Source organism: Pseudophryne corroboree, chromosome 12, assembly GCF_028390025.1.
Source record: "Pseudophryne corroboree isolate aPseCor3 chromosome 12, aPseCor3.hap2, whole genome shotgun sequence".
Taxonomy (NCBI): domain Eukaryota; kingdom Metazoa; phylum Chordata; class Amphibia; order Anura; family Myobatrachidae; genus Pseudophryne; species Pseudophryne corroboree.
In genome coordinates, this window is record NC_086455.1 from 176956081 (window position 1) to 176978560 (window position 22480).

The window sequence follows — 22480 nt, forward strand, 5'->3', positions numbered from 1 at the left end:
ACCCTCTGCAGCAGTTAATCCTTTCCAAGTGGGACGGCCTGCCTCACCGGATCAGGTCTCACATGATTATTTCCTTGACTCTGGAAGTTCGTCTGTCTCTGAGATGGTGGTTCCAGGACCAACAATTGAGCAGGGTTCATCCCTTCTGGATCTCCAACTGGGTCCTTCTAACGACGGATGCCAGTCTGCAATGTTGGGGTGCAGTGTTGGAGCAACACTCTCTTCAGGGTCGATGGACCAGGGAGGAATCACTCCTTCCGATAAACAGTCTGAAGTTGCAGGCAGTGTTCAATGCTCTGAAACTGGCCCTGCCTCTGGTACAGAACAGGCCTGTTCAAGTACAGTCGGACAACTGTACGGTGGCGTACATACATCATCAAGGCGGCACTCAAAGCCGTATGGCAATGATGGAAGTGTCAAAAATTCTTCTATGGACGAAACGCCATCTGCCAGCCGTATTGGCTGTGTTCATTCCGGGGGTCCTCAACTGGGAAGCGGACTTCCTGAGTCGTCAGGACGTACACGCCGGAGAGTGGAGCCTTCATCCGTAAGTCTTTCAACTCCTAGTGGACAAGTGGGCCCTACCAGATGTAGACCTGATGGTGTCTCGACACAATCACAAGGTTCCGGTCTTCGGAGCAAGGACAAGGGATCCTCAAGCAGCATTCGTGGACGCCCTGGCTATTCCATGGAACTTTCGGCTGCCATGCATGTTCCCTCCAGTGTCACTCCTGTCCAGGGTACTAAGGAAGTTCAAGCAAGAAGCGTGGCCCAGACGGCATTTGTTCTCAGACCTGCAGTGTCTCTCGATAGAGCGTCCTCTTCTACTTCCTCAACGCCCAGACCTCCTCGCTCAGGACCCTTGTGTCTACCAGGATCTGGCCCGACTGGCTTTGACGGCGTGGCTTCTGAAGCTTCACTCCTGAGGGCCAAGGGATTTTCTGAGGTGGTCATTCAAACTATGTTGAAGGCCCGTAAACCGGCTTCGGCTCGGATTTATTATAGGGTCTGGAATTCTTACGTCACCTGGTGTGCGGCTAAGAATTATGATGCGTACAAGTTCAGTACTGCCAAACTTTTTGCTTTTCTGCAACAGGGACTGGAATTAGGCCTTCGTCTGACCTCCCTCAAGGTTCATATTTCAGCCTTGTCGGTATGGTTTCAGAGAAAAATTGCGACTCTGCCTGACGTTCATACTTTCACTCAGGGCGTTTTACGGATTCAACCTCCCTTTATCCCTCCTGTGGCTCCTTGGGATTTGTCGGTTGTTCTGGATGCCCTACAAGAGTCTTCGTTCGAACCTCTTGAGTCTGTGGACCTTAAATGGCTTACACTTAAGGTCTTATTTTTGCTGGCTTTTGCCTCTGCTAGAAGGGTTTCAGACTTGGGTGCCTTATCCTGTCGGTCACCCTTTCTGATTTTTTCACTGTGACCGTGCGGTTCTTCCAACTCGACCTGGTTATCTACCTAAGGTCGTGTCGTCTTTCAACCTTAACTAAGATTGTGGTTCCGGCCTTTATCTCTCCTGGTTTGTCCTCCAAAGAACGGTCTCTGGATGTGGTACGGGCTGTCCGTATATATGTGAAGAGAACCGCCTCTCTTAGGAGCTCTGATTCTCTCTTTGGGGGTCATTCTGACCTGATCGCACACTGCAATTTATCGCAGCAGTGCGATTGGGGCAGTACTGTGCATGCGCCGGTGGAGTTAAGCCGCCATTTAGGGGGCGCGGTTCGGCCAACGCAGGCGTGGCCAGACCGTTGGCAGGGAAGCGGGCCGCGGCAGCTGCGTGACGTCACACACTCTGCCGCTGCGACCCGGGCAGCGAAGAGGTTCTCCAGGCCAGCCGCAGGAGCTGTGCCGGCCGGGAGTTACTCCTCAAATGCAAAAGCATCACTGCTGTGGGGGGTGGGGGGGGGGGGGCACGCTGACATGCGGGGCGGACTAGCCCTGTGCTGGGCGTCCCCGCACATGTCTGAGTGCCTGATCGTAGCTGTGCTTAATTTAGCACAGCTACGATCAACTCTGAATGACTCCCTTTGTCCTTTTTGGTTTTCACACACATGGCTGGCCTGCGAATAAGCACACCTTGGCCAGATGGATTAGAATGGTGATTGCGCATGCTTATGTACAGGCTGGACTTCCAGCTCCTGCTACTATCAAGGCCCATTCTACTCGGTCTGTTGGAACTTCTTGGGCGGCCCGCCGTGGCGCGTCCCTAGAACAATTGTGCAAGGCGGCTACGTGGTCCTCAGTGAACACGTTCATCAAGTTCTATGCCTTTGATACTTCTGCCTCCAGGATGCCTCCTTTGGACGCCGGGTTCTTGTGCCCGCTACAGTGCGTCCCTTCCCATGAGGAACTGCTTTAGGACATCCCCGATGTTATTCCCTGTGGAATACCAGTGTACCCCGCTGCAGAAAATAAGATTTTAAACCTACCGGTAAATCTTTTTCTCCTAGTCCGTAGAGGATGCTGGGGACTCTGTAAGGACCATGGGGTATAGACGGGCTCCGCAGGAGACACGGGCACTCTAAAGACTTTAGAATGGGTGTGCACTGGCTCCTCCCTCTATGCCCCTCCTCCAGACCTCAGTTAGAGAAACTGTGCCCAGAGGAGACGGACAGTACGAGGAAAGGATTTTTGTTAATCTAAGGGCAAGATTCTTACCAGCCCACACCATCCACACCGTATAACCTGGAATATACGCAACCAGTTAACAGTATGAACAAAACAGCATCAGCCAACGACTGATCTTAACTGTAACATACCCTTATGTAAGCAACAACTATATACAAGTCTTGCAGAAATATGTCCGCACTGGGACGGGCGCCCAGCATCCTCTACGGACTAGGAGAAAAATATTTACCGGTAGGTTTAAAATCCTTTTTTCTCTTACGTCCTAGAGGATGCTGGGGACTCCGTAAGGACCATGGGGATTATACCAAAGCTCCAGACCGGGCGGGAGAGTGCGGATGACTCTACAGCACCGATTGAGCAAACATGAGGTCCTCATCAGCCAGGGTAAACTTGTAGAATTTTGCAAAAGTATTTGAACCCGACCAAGTAGCTGCTCGGCACAGCTGTAATGCCGAGACGCCTCGGGCAGCCGCCCAAGAAGAGCCCACCTTCCTAGTGGAATGGGCCTTTACCGAATTTGGTAACGGCAATCCCGCCGTAGAATGAGCCTGCGGAATCGTATTACAGATCCAGCAAGCAATAGTCTGCTTAGAAGCAGGAGCGCCAACCTTGTTGGCTGCATACAGGACAAACAGTGCCTCTGTTTTCCTAACCCGAGCCGTCCTGGCTACGTAAATTTTTAAGGCCCTGACCACATCAAGGGACTTGGAATCCTCCAAGTCACCCGTAGCCACAGGCACCACAATAGGTTGGTTCATATGAAAAGATGAAACCACCTTTGGCAAAAATTGAGGACGAGTCCTCAATTCTGCTCTATCCACATGGAAAATCAGATAAGGGCTCTTGTGAGACAAAGCCGCCAATTCGGACACCCGCCTTGCAGATGCCAAGGCCAACAACATGGCCACTTTCCAAGTGAGAAATTTTAATTCAACCGTTTGAAGAGGTTCAAACCAGTGAGATTTTGGGAACCGTAACACCACGTTAAGGTCCCATGGTGCCACTGGGGGCACAAAAGGAGGCTGGATGTGCAGCACTCCCTTTACAAAAATCTGGACTTCTGGGAGAGAAGCCAATTCCTCCTGAAAGAATATAGATAGGGCCAAAATCTGTACCTTAATGGAGCGTAACTTCAGGCCCATATCCACTCCTGTCTGTAGAAAGTGGAGAAAACTGCCCAGGTGGAAATCTTCCGTAGGAGCATTCTTGGCTTCACACCAAGATACATACTTCTTCCAGATACGGTGATAATGTTTCGCCGTCACCTCCTTCCTAGCCCCTATCAGAGTAGGGATGACTGCCTCCGGAATACCTTTCCCCGCTAGGATTCGGTGTTCAACCCCCATGCCGTCAAACGTAACCGCGGTAAGTCTTGGAACACGCAGGGCCCCTGCTGCAACAGGTCCTCCCTGAGAGGAAGAGGCCATGGATCTTCTGTGAGCATCTCCCGAAGATCCGAATACCAGGCCCTTCGTGGCCAATCTGGAACAATGAGTATTGTTCTCACTCTTTTTCGTCTTATGATTCTCAATATTTTTGAGATGAGAGGAAGAGGAGGGAACACATAGACCGACTGAAACACCCATGGTGTCACCAGGGCGTCTACCGCTACTGCCTGAGGGTCCCTTGACCTGGCACAATACCTCCGAAGCTTCTTGTTGAGGCGTGACGCCATCATGTCTATTTGAGGAAGTCCCCAAAGACTTGTTATCTCTGCAAAGACTTCTTGATGAAGTCCCCACTCTCCTGGATGGAGATCGTGTCTGCTGAGGAAGTCTGCTTCCCAGTTGTCCACTCCCGGAATGAAGACTGCTGACAGAGCGCTTACGTGATTTTCCGCCCAGCGAAGAATCCTGGTGGCTTCAGCCATTGCCACTCTGCTCCTTGTCCCGCCTTGGCGGTTTACATGAGCCACGGCTGTGACGTTGTCTGATTGAATCAGAACCGGTAGGTTGCGAAGAAGATTCTCCGCTTGTCGTAGGCCGTTGTATATGGCCCCTAATTCCAGTATGTTGATATGTAGACAAGCCTCCTGGCTTGACCATAGTCCCTAAAAATTTCTTCCTTGTGTGACTGCTCCCCATCCTCGGAGGCTCGCGTCCGTGGTCACCAGAACCCAGTCTTGAATGCCGAACCTGCGACCCTCTAGAACAGGGGTCGGGAACTTCCGGCCCGCGGGCCGTATAATGCCCGCAAAGCCGTTTGGTCCGGCCCACCCGCTCCTCTCAGTGAGACACGCTGCCGCTCAGTCCGGCGGCAGCGTGTCTCAGCTGTCACCACACGCAGGAGAGCGCGGCTATTGTCGGGCGGCTGCGGCGGCGTGTAGGACTTGAAACCAGCCGCCGGTTTGTGAGCCAGAGTCAGAGCTCGCGGACCGGCAGCCGGTCTGCGAGCTCTGATTGGCTCTCGAACCGGCAGCTGGTTTCAAGTCCTACACGCCGCCGCCCAACATAGCTGCGCTCTCCTCCGTGTCCCCGCCGAAAGAAACGGTAAGCAGCACGGTGGGGGGGGGGAGCGGGGGCATCTGTATACCTGGCACTGTGGGGGCATCTGTATGCCTGGCACTGTGGGGGCATCTGTATACCGGCACTGTGGGGGGCATCTGTATACCTGGCACTGTGGGGGCATCTGTATACCTGGCACTGTGAGGGGCATCTGTATACCTGGCACTGTGAGGGGCATCTGTATACCTGGCACTGTGGGGACATCTGTATACCTGGCACTGTGAGGGGCATTTGTATACCTGGCACTGTGGGACATCTGGATACCTGGCACTGTGAGGGGCATTTGTATACCTGGCACTGTGGGGGCATCTGTATACCTGGCACTGTGAGGGGCATCTGTATACCTGGCACTGTGGGGACATCTGTATACCTGGCACTGTGAGGGGCATTTGTATACCTGGCACTGTGGGGGCATCTGTATACCTGGCACTGTGAGGGGCATTTGTATACCTGGCACTGTGGGGGCATCTGTATACCTGGCACTGTGGGGGCAATTGTGGATCTGGCACTGCACTATTGGGGGCATATGTGTATCACGTCCCATTTTAACTGGCCACACCCATTTTTTTGGAGCGCGCGGGGGCAGACTTGTATGGCCCCCGAAGGATTTTATAAATATCCAAATGGCCCTCGGTAGAAAAAAGGTTCCCCACCTCTGCTCTAGAAGGTGAGTACTCTGCAGCCACCACAGGAGAGACACCCTGGCCCTGGGGGACAGGCTTATTTTCTGATGAATTTGAAGATGGGACCCGGACCACTTGTCCAGAAGGTCCCACTGAAATGTCCTCGCATGAAACCTGCAAAAGGGGATGGCCTCGTAGGTCGCCACTATTTTTCCCAGTACTCGAGTGCATTGATGGACTGACACTCTTGTCGGTTTTAACAGGTCTCTGACCATGTTCTGGAGTTCCTGGGTTTTTTCCATTGGGAGAAAAACACCTTTTTGTTCCGTGTCCAGAATCATGCCTAAGAAAGATAGCCGAGTCGTTGGAACCAACTGTGACTTTGGTAGATTTAGAATCCAGCCATGTTGCTGCAGCACTCTCAGGGAGAGCGACACGCTTTTCAGCAACTGATCTCTCGATCTCGCTTTTATCAGGAGATCGTCCAAGTATGGGATAATTGTGACTCCCTGCCTGTGCAGGAGCACCATCATTTCCGCCATTATCTTGGTGAAAATCCTCGGGCCGTGGAAAGCCCAAACGGCAACGTCTGAAACTGGTAATGACAGTCCTGTACAGCGAATCTCAGGTACACCTGATGAGGGGGATATATGGGGACATGAAGGTATGCATCCTTTATGTCTAGTGACACCATAAAATCCCCCCCGTCCAGGCTGGAGATAACTGCCCGGAGTGATTCCATCTTGAATTTGAACTTTTTCAAGTACAGGTTTAGGGATTTTAGATTTAGAATGGGCCTGACCAAGCCATCCGGTTTCGGGGCCACAAACAGGGTTGAATAGTACCCCTTCCCCTGTTGATCTAGGGGAACCTCGACAACCACTTGTTGTTGACACAGTTTTTGAATTGCAGCTAAAACTATCTCCCTCTCTGGGGAAGAAGCTGGTAAGGCCGATTTGAAAAACCAGCGAGGAGGCACGTCTTCGAATTCCAGCTTGTATCCCTGGGATACAATTTCCATTGCCCAAGGATCCACGTCTGACTGAACCCAGACGTGGCTGAAGAGTTGAAGACGTGCCCCCACCGGCGCGGACTCCCTCAGTGGAGCCCCAGCGTCATGCGGTGGATTTAGTAGAAGCCGGGGAGGACTTCTGCTCCTGGGAACTAGCCGTAGCAGGCATTTTTTTCCCTCTACCCTTACCTCTGGCGAGGAAGGAAGAGCCCCGACCTCTTCTGGACTTATGCGGCCGAAAGGACTGCATCTGATATTGTGGTGTTCTCTTTTGCTGTGGGGGAACATAAGGTAAAAAAATAGATTTATCCGCAGTAGCTGTGGAAACCAGATCCGCGAGACCTTCCCCAAATAAAACCTCCCCCTTGTAAGGCAAAACTTCCATATGCCTCTTTGAGTCGGCATCACCCGTCCATTGGCGGGTCCACAGGGCTTGCCTAGCAGAAATCGCCATGGCGTTGGCTCTCGAACCTGTTATGAGAGAGAGTATGCCAGCACACACCCAGCGCCACCTGACACTGGAATAAAATCCCAGTTAGTACAGCGCTTTTATATAAATATATATATACACTCACTGCGCCAATTAAATGTGCCCCCCCTTCCTTCTTTGCCCTCTGTAACCGTGTTCAGCAGGGGAGAGTCCGGGGAGCCAGCTTCTCTGCAGTGTGCTGTGGAGAAAATGGCACTGGTTAGTGCTGGAGGATCAAGCTCCGCCCCCTCACCGTCGGGCTTCAGTCCCGCTCAAATTCTTTATACTGGCGGGGGTTTTGTAATATACTACCTCCGCAGTATCTATTATGCTGGCCAGTGTCCCTTGAGGTTATTATTGCTGCCCAGGGCGCCCCCCCTGCGCCCTGCACCCTTACAGTGCCCGCTGTGTGTGTATGTGTGGGAGCAATGGCGCGCAGCGTTACCTCAGTGAAGATCTGAAGTCTTCTGCCGCCTTTGAAGTCTTCTTTTCTTCTTAATACTCACCCGGCTTCTATCTTCCGGCTCTGTGAGGAGGACGGCGGCGCGGCTCCGGGACGAACGGCGAGGGTGAGACCTGCGTTCCGACCCTCTGGAGCTAATGGTGTCCAGTAGCCTAAGAAGCAGAGCCTATCATTTAAGTAGGTCTGCTTCTCTCCCTCAGTCCCACGATGCAGGGAGCCTGTTGCCAGCAGTGCTCCCTGAAAATAAAAAACCTAACAAAAAGTATTTTTCAGAGAAACTCAGGAGAGCTCCCTGTAATGCACCCAGTCTCCTCTGGGCACAGGATCTAACTGAGGTCTGGAGGAGGGGCATAGAGGGAGGAGCCAGTGCACACCCATTCTAAAGTCTTTAGAGTGCCCATGTCTCCTGCGGAGCTCGTCTATACCCCATGGTCCTTACGGAGTCCCCAGCATCCTCTAGGACGTAAGAGAAAAGGAGATTTATGTTAAGATCTTACCATTGTTAAATCTCTTTCTGCGAGGTACACTGAGTTCCACAGGGCGCCCACCATGACGCACTTAGCTTCTTTGGGTTTGTATGGCATTGGCTGCTGACACCCTCTCCTGTGGTGAGAATGTGGTGTACGTGGCTACTAACGGTTGTCGTCTCTTTTACCTGCTACTGCATTGGACTGGTTAACAAAACTGAGCTCCAGTGCCTGGAGGCGGGGTTATAGAGGAGGCGGTGCAGTGCATCCTGGGAACAGTCAAAGCTTTAGTCTGTTGGTGCCTCAGATCAAGATCCACTCTACACCCCGATGTTATTCCCTGTGGAATCCAGTGGACCTCACAAAAAGAGATTTAACAGTGGCCAGTCTTACCATAAATCTCCTTTTATATTTATTTTTATATATATATATATATATATATATATATATAAACTGTATAGATCTATGCGCTCGTCTCTAGTTCAACTGTTATATCACTTATTCAAATTAAGAGGGTATTAATAATCAGGAATAAATCAAAGGTAGAAAGTCACAAACAGTGACTGTACTGCCCTGGTTCAATTCACAGGGTAGAAGCACAAAGATTCCGGGCTGTTTAGTCCTTAGTGTACACCTTCTAATCTTCTAGACCAGGCATTCACAACCACGGTCCTCAAGGCACACTAACAGTGCAGGTTTTAGTGATATCCAGGCTTCAGCACAGATGGCTAAATCAAAGTAACTGAGCTACTAATTAAGTCACCTGTGCTGAAGCCTGGATATCACTAAAACCTGCACTGTTAGTGTGCCTTGAGGACCGTGGTTGGGAAAGCCTGTTCTAGACGGCTGCTCAATTCAGCAATGTTTCTGTAGTTGCGAAAAAAGGGGGGAGAAGTACAAGCGCCATATGGTGTAGGATGATTTTACAAGGTGCGTTTCGACACACATACACAAGTAGTTTGTGTACCAGATAGTGACTTGTATCAAGGCCTATCACTCTCCATTCAGGCTGTCTATCACCATCGAGCTGTCTGGCAGGCAGGATCTGTACTGTAGCAGCATATATATATATATATATATATATATATATATATATATATATATATATATATATATCATTTATTGTGAGTCCCGGGCCCCAGGATTTCTGATGGCAGCCCAGCACACAGCTGCTCAGTCCTGATAACATGGCCCTGTTGGGGTACCACTTACCTAATTTGATAGTACAGGTCACTTAGGTACTTTGAATTTGAGGTGAAACGTGTGATCTGGATGACTCCGGAAGGAATGCTATAAAGGTGTAGAAAAATCCCTTACACAATTCTTTTCTGAGAAGGAAAACTAGAATAGAGAAATGTTCCGGGATGATTGCAGTTAGCAGTGCGGACTTGTGTGTAAGTAGCCATGATGCAGGAACTGCTCGGGTAGGTAGACCTCCATCAGCCATGGATAAAACTCTGCACAACTTACAGTGAGGACCATTGAATTGCATCAGATCCAGAAATATATTCCTGTGGTTCTCTGCAGACATTCCAGGAAGAAGCCAAGAAATTCGGCAGAACCTCTCGCACCCCCGAGTCCCCTTACAGCTTTGGCCAATAAGAGAATATTTTTTATTTTATTTTTTTCCATGTAGTGTTTTTTGTTTTAGAAATTGCAATTGTATAGGGGATTAGTACGGGAAGCCAGTAGTTGGGATCTCGACGTTCGAAATACAGATGTCGGGATCCCGATTGTGCAGAAGCCGACAGGGGTGAGTAAGGGGTGCTATACCCTCTCCTTTACCTCCCCTAACCCTCCCTATCCGCTGCCTAACCCTAACTCCCCCCCCCCCCCTCCCCCCCCGTCAGTGCCTGAGCCTAACCTCCCATCCCTGCTGCCTAAGCCTAACCCTCCCGAGCCGCAGCCTAAACCTCTGAGGGGGTCGTCTAACCCTAACCCCACCCCGTACCATAACCCTAACACTCCCTCCGCAGCCTAAACCCAACCGACGGGGGATCCTGACTGTATCCCTATAGAACAGGCTTTTTCAACCAGTGTGCCATGGCACACTAGTGTGCCGTGACCAGTTGCAGGGTGTGCCCCGGAGCCAGAGCAGCTTCCTGCACCCTCAGAGTGAACTGTTGGTTTGGGCTCTTCTTAGAGGATCAGTCATGCTCCGGCTGTGACCTATGCCTTGAAAATGGTGTGATATCATAGGTCACGGCCGCCGCGTCTCACCACCCAGCCAGCCCACCCTCCTGCTTCCAGTTCTTGCCTGCATACACAGCTTTCCTTGCCCACCCACATCCACACCTGCCCGACCGCCCGCTGCTCAGTATTCGCAGAACTCCACTATGAACAACCCCCGCCACTGAGGGACAGGGAGGAGGACAGCTGATAATAATATTTGTTATTTTATTTCTCCTGTGGGGAACCAAATAATTTCAATAGTATTTATGTGGGGAGAATAAGAATTTATGGATTTATGGGGGGAAGAATGTGAATAATTCATGTGGGGAGCAATAGGATTTATGTGGGGAGAAATGTGATTGATTTATGTGTGGAGCAATAGGATTTATGTAAGGAGCAACATGATTTATGTGGGGAGCAATGTGATTGTTTTTTCTGTGTAGGCCAATGTATGTGTGGATTTATTTATTTTTTACTGTGAGGGCCAATGTGTGTGCTTTGTTTTTTTCTGTGGGGAACTGATGGTGTGCCTTGGCAATTTTAAAATATTGTTCAATGTGCCGCGAGTAAAAAAAGGTTGAAAATCACTGCTATAGAATAACATTTGCCACTACAAGGAAAACACAGTAACAAAATATGCAATATGCAAATATTCCTTATTACACTTGGGCGCCAAGTCAGTCATGTTGTGCGTTTAATTGAAAATACTAATTAATGTACCAAAATAATGGGCGAGTGGATAATACTGTCTGTGCTCCACGTGAAAGGATTACAGGAGAGTATTAATTGTAGTTAATTAAACATGCAACAAAAATGCACACATAGAAACATAGAATTTGACGGCAGATAAGAACCACTTGGCCCATCTAGTCTGCCCCTTTTTTTACCATATTTTTATCTCAAACCTTATTTGATCCTTATTTTTTTGTAAGGATCCTTATGTCTATCCCAAGCATATTTACATTGCTCTACTGTCTTAGAGTCTACCACCTCTGATGGGAGGCTATTCCACTTGTCCACTACTCTTTCTGTGATGTCATTTTTCCTCAAATTTCCCCTGAACCTCCCCCCTCCAGTCTCAGTGAATGTCCTCGTGTCTTATTGCTTCTCTTCATTTGGAGAATGTTTCCCTCCTGGACTTTGTTAAAACCCTTGATATATGTGACAGTCTCTATCATGTCCCCCCTTTCCCTTCTCTGCCCCACACTATACATATTGGGATTTTTTTGTATTTCTTGGTATGTTTTGTGATGTCGGCCATGCACCATGTTAGTTGCCCTTCTTTGTACAGTCTCTAATGTATTTATATCCTTCTGAAGATATGGCCTCCAGAACTGGACACAGTATTCTAGATGAGGCCGTACCAATGACCAATACAGTGGAATTATTACTTCTTTCTGCTGCTGATTCCTCTCCCAATGCACCAAGCATCTGACTAGCCTTCCTCATTGCTGTGTTACATTGCTTACCTGCCTTTATGTCACCTGAAATAGTGACTCCTAGTTCCCTTTCCTCCTCAGTAGTTTCCAGTATAGAGCCATTAATACTATATTTATCCTTTATGTCACCTGAGATAGTGACTCCTAGATCCCTTTCCTCCTCAGTAGTCCCCAGTATAGTGCCATTAATACTATATTTATCCTTTATGTCACCTGAGATAGTGACTCCTAGATCCCTTTCCTCCTCAGTAGTCCCCAGTATAGTGCCATTAATACTATATTTATCCTTTATGTCACCTGAGACAGTGACTCCTAGATCCCTTTCCTCCTCAGTAGTTTCCAGTATAGTGCCATTAATACTATATTTATCCTTTATGTCACCTGAGATAGTGACTCCTAGATCCGTTTCCTCCTCAGTAGTTTCCAGTATAGTGCCATTAATACTATATTTATCCTTTGTCACCTGACATAGTGACTCCTAGATCCCTTTCCTCCTCAGTAGTTTCCAGTATAGTGCCATTAATACTGTATTTATCCTTTATTTCACCTGACATAGTGACTCCTAGATCCCTTTCCTCCTCAGTAGTTTCCAGTATAATGCAATTTATATGGGTGACCTGGAAAACATGTCAGTGAGTAATGAGTACACTTGTATACCTGCTGGGTGACCTGGGAAACGTGTCAGTGAGTAATGAGTACACCTGTGCACCTGCTAGGTGACCTGGGAAACGTGTCGGTGAGTAATGAGTACACCTGTGCACCTGCTGGGTGACCTGGGAAACGTGTCAGTGAGTAATGAGTACACCTGTGCACCTGCTGGGTGACCTGGGAAACGTGTCAGTGAGTAATGAGTACACCTGTGCACCTGCTAGGTGACCTGGGAAACGTGTCGGTGAGTAATGAGTACACCTGTGCACCTGCTGGGTGACCTGGGAAACGTGTCAGTGAGTAATGAGTACACATGTACACCTGCTGGGTGACCTGGGATAATGCATTATGTGTTGCATTCATGCAGCCTATGTGATGTGTGTGGTGGGTAGTGGGTCTGAGGCCGGGCAGTAACATGTACACACATCTCTCTTACTAGTAGTAGATAGTGCTAATTTCTATTTGATGGTTCTGTAGGTGATACACCTGTATAAAGCAGCGGTGCAGCAGCACTTTGATGTCCTCTTCCTCCCCGGGGGCAAAGAGTTTCTCAGCACTACGGATTCAGTGAGTCGTGATTCTGCCGACCGCACCATTATCGCATGGGATTTTGCCTCCGCAGCCAAGATATCCAATCAGATTTTCCATGTACGTATTTCTCCCCATAACTAATGCATTGTGCTAGTGATGTCATTGGTGAGGTCGCAGCCACCGTTGCATCAGTCCATGCACAGCACCTTACTGGCGTGCTGCAGAGGTGGTTAATAGTGATGCACTTGGGCCTCGTACCCACAAATATCATTGGCTGATAACCGCTGTTTCCTGTCCTGCACACCTCTGATTGGCTGATGGAGTCTTAAAAAATACTCTTCCCTATTGCTAGGGGCAACAGCAATCCAGTAAGATGTTACAGCAGAATGAAAATGGTATAATACACTGTGAAGCTTACAGGCCTCCTCTTTTTATACCGTGAAACCACAATGCATCTCAGTGGGTAGTTCCCCCCTGAGTCCTTTCCATCCAATCAGGATATCTTACAAAATATAAATAAATTACATTTTAAAAGGATATAAGTGCATGAAGCAATTTCCTCCTTCCTGTCACACACACCGTTTGGTGTCATTTAAACTCCAATTCCTACCACCTGGGAGTTTACACTTCTCCTTTGATACATTTATCACACAGCTTCAAAATACGGTTTGTATTGGATTTCCCAAACAAATGTTCCTCATCCTTTTCCTGCATATACCATTCAGGATTCATAGATCAATCAAACCAGCTACATAAATAAACACAGCTTCCAAACCCATACCAGTCCCCATACCACTGTACATATGGAATAAGGAAATCCCCCGTGATTAACATCTTTCCCTGAGGAACTCACACTCCCAGCCATTACCTGCCGTGCCCTGTCCAACATCCTAAGGTTTTATCATTCACACATCTGCTAGCAGAGGGCCATTAGCATCACATTTCCTAGTCACAGAAGATAGGGGATGCTTAATCAGTCCTATATAGTAAGTGCATTTTCCCTTTAAAATACATGTGAGCACATCTTAAATATAAATACATGTAAACATGCAATCCTACAACTGTGACAGAGCACTACATATGACATGTTCTACACATCATTAAACCTATTTTTAAGCGCCATAAGTACATTTCAAATATGGTGCCTAGCACCAGTTGTCCTTAAAATGGCGCTGGGCACTTAAGGGCTAATCCCTTACGTGCCGTGGCCGCCATTAACCATATGGCCGCCAGGGTCTCCGGCCACACTTTACCTATGAGGTTCTGTGCCTCCTGCATGTCATCTATGTCACCGGATAGTCAGGTTGGGAGAAATAGAATGCGGACGATGAACGTCTAGCGAGGAAGATTATCCTCGCTGCTGCATTCAGAATGGATGGGAGTGGTGAGAGCCTCTTCTTAGTAAGACCAGTCAGGAGACTATTGCAATAATCAATGCGGGAGACACTAAGGACAGTTCAGAGTCAGGGTGACACCTAGGCAGCGAGCTTGATGACGATTTCTCAACAGAGAGAGAGATATCAGGTTGGTAACTACTATTGGCCGGTGGAAATATAAGTAATTCTGTTCTGGAAATATTAAGTTTGAGGTGGTGAGAAACAATATGAAATGGCAGAGGGGAATTCAGTGACCCGGCCCAAATCAGGGGAGGATAGGTAGATCTGAGTATCATCCGCATACAGATTATCCAAAAGATATGATTAGTTTCCCAAGAGATGAGGTATAGATAGAGAAAAGCAGAGGACCTAAGACTGAGCCTTGTGGTTCTCCAACTGAGAGAGGTAGCGAAGAGGAGGTGGAATCAGAGAAAGGGACACTGAGCCAAGAAAGGGCCGTGTCCTGGAGAGATCTAAGGGGCCCTACTCATTTGACGATGCGCCGCCGAGGTGGCCGACGAGCGACCCGGCGGCGGGGGGGCAGTGACGGGGGGAGTGAAGTTTCTTCACTCCCCCCGTCACGCGGCTGCATTGAAGTGCAGGCAAATATGGATGAGATCGTCCATATTGGCCTGCATGCACAGCCGGCGGGAGACCAGCGATGAACGAGCGCGGGACCGCGCATCGTTCATCGCTGGAGTCTCCACACTGAAGGATATGAACGAGTTCTCGTTCATTTATGAACGAGATCGTTCATATCTTTCAGAAAATCGGCCAGTGTGTAGGGCCTATAAGAGAATAACGAGAGAGTAATGGCCTTTGGACTCCTCAGTGACCAAATCGCACACGACCTTACTCAGTACTGCCAGCGGGGGCGTCTCCGCACACAACAGTGGCTGAGTCATTAGCATATTTTTGCAAGTTAGCTGCGTCCAATATCGTGGTTGTGAATGCCGACACCTCTGAATCATCCCATGTGTCACCGATAGGACACAGGCATCGGTTATCCTCACACCAGAATGAATAATGAGAATTGTATTTGTTTTTGTCACATGCTATGTTAGGAACGATACACGTGCCCGAGCCTCGCCCTGCACCCAAGGGACCATGTATTTGCTGCTCAGACCAATGGGAATTACATTGCTATATTCTCTACCCAGCGACCTTACACAATGAATAAGAAGAGGCGATTTGAAGGACACAAGGTAATGTGTGTGTGTTTGTGCGTGTGTGTGTGTGTAGCATTATATGAGATACAGCACTGATGTAATACACGCAGTACAGGCAGAGCCTTACCTCTCATACTCCCCTATACAGCACACCAGCGTGTAACTGTACAGCTAATTACAATAATACAAAAAGTATTTGTGACTAATCAAGAGGGAGAGTAGAGGTGAGATATATCCCCCAAAACACCTCTCTTCATACAGACACTACCTCCCTAGGTCCTCAGGACACTGTCCTATCCTGGTCTCATCCTACTTATCTAATCGCTCAGTGTTCCCCTCTCTGTGTCTCTGCTGCATGTGACACTGTGACCTCTCCTCATACAGACACTATATCCCTAGGTCCTCAGGACACTGTCCTATCCTGGTCTCATCCTACTTATCTAATCGCTCTCTCAGTGTTCCCCTCTCTGGTGTCTCTGCTGCATGTGACACTGTGACCTCTCCTCATACAGACACTACTTCCCTAGGTCCTCAGGACACTGTCCTATCCTGGTCTCATCCTACTTATCTAATCGGTCTCTCAGTGTTCCCCTCTCTGGTGTCTCTGCTGCATGTGATACTGTGACCTCTCCTCATACAGACACTACATCCCTAGGTCCTCAGGACACTGTCCTATCCTGGTCTCATCCTACTTATCTAATCACTCTCAGTGTTCCCCTCTCTGGTGTCTCTGCTGCATGTGACACTGTGACCTCTCCTCATACAGACACTACACCCCTAGATCCTCAGGTCACTGTCCTATCCTGGTCTCATCCTACTTATCTAATCGCTCTCTCTGTGTTCTCCTCTCTGGTGTCTCTGCTGCATGTGACACTGTGACCTCTCCTCATACAGACACTACATCCCTAGGTCCTCAGGACACTGTCCTATCCTGGTCTCATCCTACTTATCTAATCGCTCTGTGTTCCCCTCTCTGGTGTCTCTGCTGCATGTGACACTGTGACCGCTCCTCATACAGACACTACATCCCTAGGTCCTCAGGACACTGTCCTATCCTGGTCTCATCCTACTTATCTAATCGCTCTCTCTCAGTGTTCCCCTCTCTGGTGTCTCTGCTGCATGTGACACTGTGACCTCTCCTCATACAGACACTACACCCCTAGGTCCTCAGGTCACTGTCCTATCCTGGTCTCATCCTACTTATCTAATCGCTCTCTCTGTGTTCCCCTCTCTGGTGTCTCTGCTGCATGTGACACTGTGACCTCTCATATAGACACTACATCCCTAGGTCCTCAGGACACTGTCCTATCCTGGTCTCATCCTACTTATCTAATCGCTCTCTCAGTGTTCCCCTCTCTGGTGTCACTGCTGCATGTGACACTGTGACCTCTCCTCATACAGACACTACTTCCCTAGGTCCTCAGGACACTGTCCTATCCTGGTCTCATCCTACTTATCTAATCGGTCTCTCAGTGTTCCCCTCTCTGGTGTCTCTGCTGCATGTGATACTGTGACCTCTCCTCATACAGACACTACATCCCTAGGTCCTCAGGACACTGTCCTATCCTGGTCTCATCCTACTTATCTAATCACTCTCAGTGTTCCCCTCTCTGGTGTCTCTGCTGCATGTGACACTGTGACCTCTCCTCATACAGACACTACACCCCTAGATCCTCAGGTCACTGTCCTATCCTGGTCTCATCCTACTTATCTAATCGCTCTCTCTATGTTCTCCTCTCTGGTGTCTCTGCTGCATGTGACACTGTGACCTCTCCTCATACAGACACTACATCCCTAGGTCCTCAGGACACTGTCCTATCCTGGTCTCATCCTACTTATCTAATCGCTCTGTGTTCCCCTCTCTGGTGTCTCTTCTGCATGTGACACTGTGACTTCTCCTCATACAGACACTACATCCCTAGATCCTCAGGACACCGTCCTATCCTGGTCTCATCCTACTTATCTAATCGCTCTGTGTTCCCCTCTCTGGTGTCTCTGCTGCATGTGACACTGTGACCTCTCCTCATACAGACACTACATCCCTAGATCCTCAGGACACTGTCCTATCCTGGTCTTATCCTACTTATCTAATCGCTCTCTCTGTGTTCTCCTCTCTGGTGTCTCTGCTGCATGTGACACTGTGACCTCTCCTCATACAGACACTACATCCCTAGATCCTCAGGACACTGTCCTATCCTGGTCTCATCCTACTTATCTAATCGCTCTGTGTTCCCCTCTCTGGTGTCTCTGCTGCATGTGACACTGTGACCTCTCCTCATACAGACACTACATCCCTAGATCCTCAGGACACTGTCCTATCCTGGTCTCATCCTACTTATCTAATCGCTCTGTGTTCCCCTCTCTGGTGTCTCTGCTGCATGTGACACTGTGACCTCTCCTCTTACAGACACTACATCCCTAGGTCCTCAGGACACCGTCCTATCCTGGTCTCATCCTACTTATCTAATCACTCTCAGTGTTCCCCTCTCTGGTGTCTCTGCTGCATGTGACACTGTGACCTCTCCTCATACAGACACTACATCCCTAGATCCTCAGGACACCGTCCTATCCTGGTCTCATCCTACTTATCTAATCGCTCTGTGTTCCCCTCTCTGGTGTCTCTGCTGCACGTGACACTGTGACCTCTCCTCATACAGACACTACATCCCTAGATCCTCAGGACACTGTCCTATCCTGGTCTCATACTACTTATCTAATCGCTCTCAGTGTTCCCCTCTCTGGTGTCTCTGCTGCATGTGACACTGTGACCTCTCCTCATACAGACACTACATCCCTAGGTCCTCAGGACACTGTCCTATCCTGGTCTCATCCTACTTATCTAATCGCTCTGTGTTCCCCTCTCTGGTGTCTCTGCTGCATGTGACACTGTGACCTCTCCTCATACAGACACTACATCCCTAGATCCTCAGGACACTGTCCTATCCTGGTCTCATCCTACTTATCTAATCGCTCTCTCAGTGTTCCCCTCTCTGGTGTCTCTGCTGCATGTGACACTGTGACCTCTCCTCATACAGACACTACATCCCTAGGTCCTCAGGACACTGTCCTATCCTGGTCTCATCCTACTTATCTAATCACTCTCAGTGTTCCCCTCTCTGGTGTCTCTGCTGCATGTGACACTGTGACCTCTCCTCATACAGACACTACACCCCTAGGTCCTCAGGTCACTGTCCTATCCTGGTCTCATCCTACTTATCTAATCGCTCTCTCTGTGTTCCCCTCTCTGGTATCTCTGCTGCATGTGACACTGTGACCTCTCCTCATACAGACACTACATCCCTAGGTCCTCAGGACACTGTCCTATCCTGGTCTCATCCTACTTTTCTCTGACGTCCTAGTGGATGCTGGGAACTCCGTAAGGACCATGGGGAATAGCGGCTCCGCAGGAGACTGGGCACAACTAAGAAAGATTTAGGACTACCTGGTGTGCACTGGCTCCTCCCTCTATGCCCCTCCTCCAGACCTCAGTTAGAATTTTGTGCCCGGCCGAGCTGGATGCACACTAGGGGCTCTCCTGAGCTTCTAGAAAAGAAAGTATAAATTAGGTTTTTTATTTTCAGTGAGATCTGCTGGCAACAGACTCACTGCTACGAGGGACCGAGGGGAGAGAAGCGAACCTACCTGCTTGCAGCTAGCTTGGGCTTCTAGGCTACTGGACACCATTCGCTCCAGAGGGATCGAACACAGGCCCAGCCTCGGCCGTCCGGAGCCGCGCCGCCGTCCCCCTTGCAGAGCCAGAAGCAAGAAGACGTTCCTGGAAATCGGCGGCAGAAAACTTCGGTCTTCATTAAGGTAGCGCACAGCACTGCAGCTGTGCGCCATTGCTCCCCATGCACACCACACACTCCGGTCACTGATGGGTGCAGGGCGCTGGGGGGGGGGGCGCCCTGGGCTGCAATAAGAGTACCTTACTTGGCAAATTACCACATAATATAGTCATTAAGACTATATATGTGTAAAATCCCCTGCCATAACTTTCCATAAAAAAGCGGGAGAAGTCCGCCGAAAAAGGGGCGGAGCTATCTCCCTCAGCACACTGGCGCCATTTTCCCTCACAGCTCCGCTGGAAGGACGCTCCCCAGGCTCTCCCCTGCAGTTTCCAGACTCCATAGGGTAAAAAAGAGAGGGGGGGGCACTAAATTTAGGCGCAATCTGTGTAATATTAGCAGCTATAGGGGAAAAATCACTGTGTGTAGTGTGAATCCCTGCATTATATAGCGCTCTGGTGTGTGCTGGCATACTCTCTCTCTGTCTCCCCAAAGGACTTTGTGGGGTCCTGTCCTCAGTCAGAGCATTCCCTGTGTGTGTGCGGTGTGTCGGTACGGCTGTGTCGACATGTTTGATGAGGAGGCTTATGTGGAGGCGGAGCAGGTGCCGATAAATGTGATGTCACCCCCTGCGGGGTCGACACCTGAAGGAATTACGCGACAGTGTCAACTCCTTACATAAAAGGTTTGACGACATAGCAGATGTGGGACAGCCGGCTGCTCAGCCCGTGCCTGCCCAGGCGTCTCAAAAGCCATCAGGGGCTCTAAAACGCCCACTACCTCAGATGGCAGACACAGATGTCGACACGGATACTGACTCCAGTGTCGACGACGATGAGACTAGTGTACATTCCAATAGAGCCATTCGTTATATGATTACGGCAATGAAAAATGTGTTGCACATTTCTGATATTACCCCAGGTACCGCAAAAAAGGGTATTATGTTTGGGGAGAAAAAGCTACCAGTGGTGTTTCCCCCATCTGATGAATTAAATGAAGTGTGTGAAGAAGCGTGGGCTTCCCCCGATAAAAAACTGGTAATTTCAAAAAAGTTACTAATGGCGTACCCTTTCCCGCCAAAGGACAGGTCACGTTGGGAGACATCCCCTAGGGTGGATAAAGCGCTCACACGTCTGTCTAAAAAGGTGGCACTACCGTCTCCGGACACGGCCGCCCTAAAGGAACCTGCGGATAGAAAGCAGGAGGCTATCCTGAAGTCTGTATGTACACACTCAGGAATTATACTGAGACCGGCTATTGCTTCAGCATGGATGTGCAGTGCTGCGCTACGTGGTCAGAATCCCTGTCGGAAAACATTGATACCCTAGATAGGGACACTATATTGCTAACCGTAGAGCATATTAAAGACGCTGTCTTATACATGAGAGATGCACAGAGGGATATTTGCCGGCTGGCATCTAAAATAAACGCAATGTCCATTTCTGCCAGGAGAGGATTGTGGACTCGGCAGTGGACAGGAGATGCAGATTCTAAAAGGCACATGGAAGTTTTGCCTTACAATGGTGAGGAGTTGTTTGGGGATGGTCTCTCGGACCTCGTTTCCACAGCGACAGCTGGGAAGTCAGCATTTTTACCCCATGTTCCCTCACAGCCAAAGAAAGCACCGTATTATCAGGTACAGTCCTTTCGGCCCCAGAAAGGCAAGCGGGTTAAAGGCGCGTCCTTTCTGCCCAGAGGCAGAGGTAGAGGGAAAAAGCTGCAACATACAGCCAGTTCCCAGGAACAAAAGTCCTCCCCCGCTTCCTCTAAGTCCACCGCATGACGCTGGGGCTCCACAGGCGGAGCCAGGTACGGTGGGGGCCCGTCTCCAGAACTTCAGCGACCAGTGGGCTCGCTCACGGGTGGATCCCTGGATTCTACGAGTAGTATCTCAGGGGTACAAGCTGGAATTCGAGACGTCTCCCCCTCGCCGTTTCCTCAAATCTGCCTTGCCGACAGCTCCCCCGGACAGGGAGGCAGTGCTGGAGGCGATTCACAAGCTGTTTTCTCAGCAGGTGATAATCAAGGTACCCCTCCTTCAACAGGGACAGGGTTACTATTCTACAATGTTTGTGGTACCGAAACCGGACGGTTCGGTGAGACCCATTTTAAATTTAAAATCCTTGAACACTTATATAAGAAGGTTCAAGTTCAAGATGGAATCACTCAGGGCGGTGATTGCAAGCCTGGACGAGGGGGATTACATGGTATCACTGGACATCAAGGATGCTTACCTGCATGTCCCCATTTCCCTCCTCACCAGGAGTACCTCAGATTTGTGGTACAGGACTGTCATTACCAATTCCAGATGTTGCCGTTTGGTCTGTCCACGGCACCGAGGGTATTTACCAAGGTAATGGCCGAAATGATGATACTCCTTCAAAAAAAGGGAGTTTTAATTATCCCGTACTTGGACGATCTCCTTATAAAGGCGAGGTCCAGGGAACAGTTGTTGATCGGAGTAGCACTTGCTCGGGAAGTGCTACAACAGCACGGCTGGATCCTGAATTTTCCAAAGTCGCAGCTGGTTCCTACAACGCGTCTACTGTTCCTGGGGATGGTACTGGACACGAAACCAAAACAGGTGTCGGTGCACCATTGCACGAGAGTCCTGGGAAAGATGGTGGCTTCTTACGAAGCAATTCCTTTCGGAAGGTTCCATGCAAGGATCTTTCAGTGGGATCTGTTGGACAAGTGGTCCGGATCGCATCTTCAGATGCATCGGCTGATAACCCTGTCTCCAGGGACCAGGGTGTCGCTGTTGTGGTGGCTGCAGAGTGCTCATCTTCTAGAGGGCCGCAGATTCGGCATACAGGACTGGGTCCTGGTGACCACGGATGCCAGCCTTCGAGGTTGGGGGGCAGTCACACAGGGAAGAAACTTCCAAGGACTATGGACAAGTCAGGAGACTTCCCTACACATTAATATTCTGGAACTAAGGGCCATTTACAATGCCCTAAGTCAGGCAAGACCCCTGCTTCAACACCAGCCGGTGCTGATCCAGTCAGACAACATCACGGTGGTCGCCCATGTAAACCGACAGGGCGGCACAAGAAGCAGGATGGCGATGGCAGAAGCCACAAGGATTCTCCGATGGGCGGAAAATCACGTGATAGCACTGTCAGCAGTGTTCATTCCGGGAGTGGACAACTGGGAAGCAGACTTCCTCAGCAGGCACGACC

The 22480-nt window shown here is 49.5% G+C and overlaps 1 protein-coding gene across 7 annotated transcripts in view; it reads left to right on the top strand.

The window, feature by feature from the left end:
- WDR25 (WD repeat domain 25) overlaps nt 1-22480 on the top strand; it is a 249990-nt gene that overhangs the window by 134645 nt on the left and 92865 nt on the right. For 6 of the 7 annotated variants that reach the window (XR_010190534.1, XM_063948642.1, XM_063948641.1 and 3 more), the window contains 2 exons: nt 12912-13082; nt 15406-15546. Coding sequence is in view for 6 of the 7 variants with exons in the window: in XM_063948642.1 (XP_063804712.1) it covers nt 12912-13082; nt 15406-15546 (312 nt within the window). In the remaining variant the exon portion in view is untranslated. The remainder of the gene's footprint in view (nt 1-12911; nt 13083-15405; nt 15547-22480) is intronic. The other variant, XM_063948646.1, reaches the window with a different exon arrangement.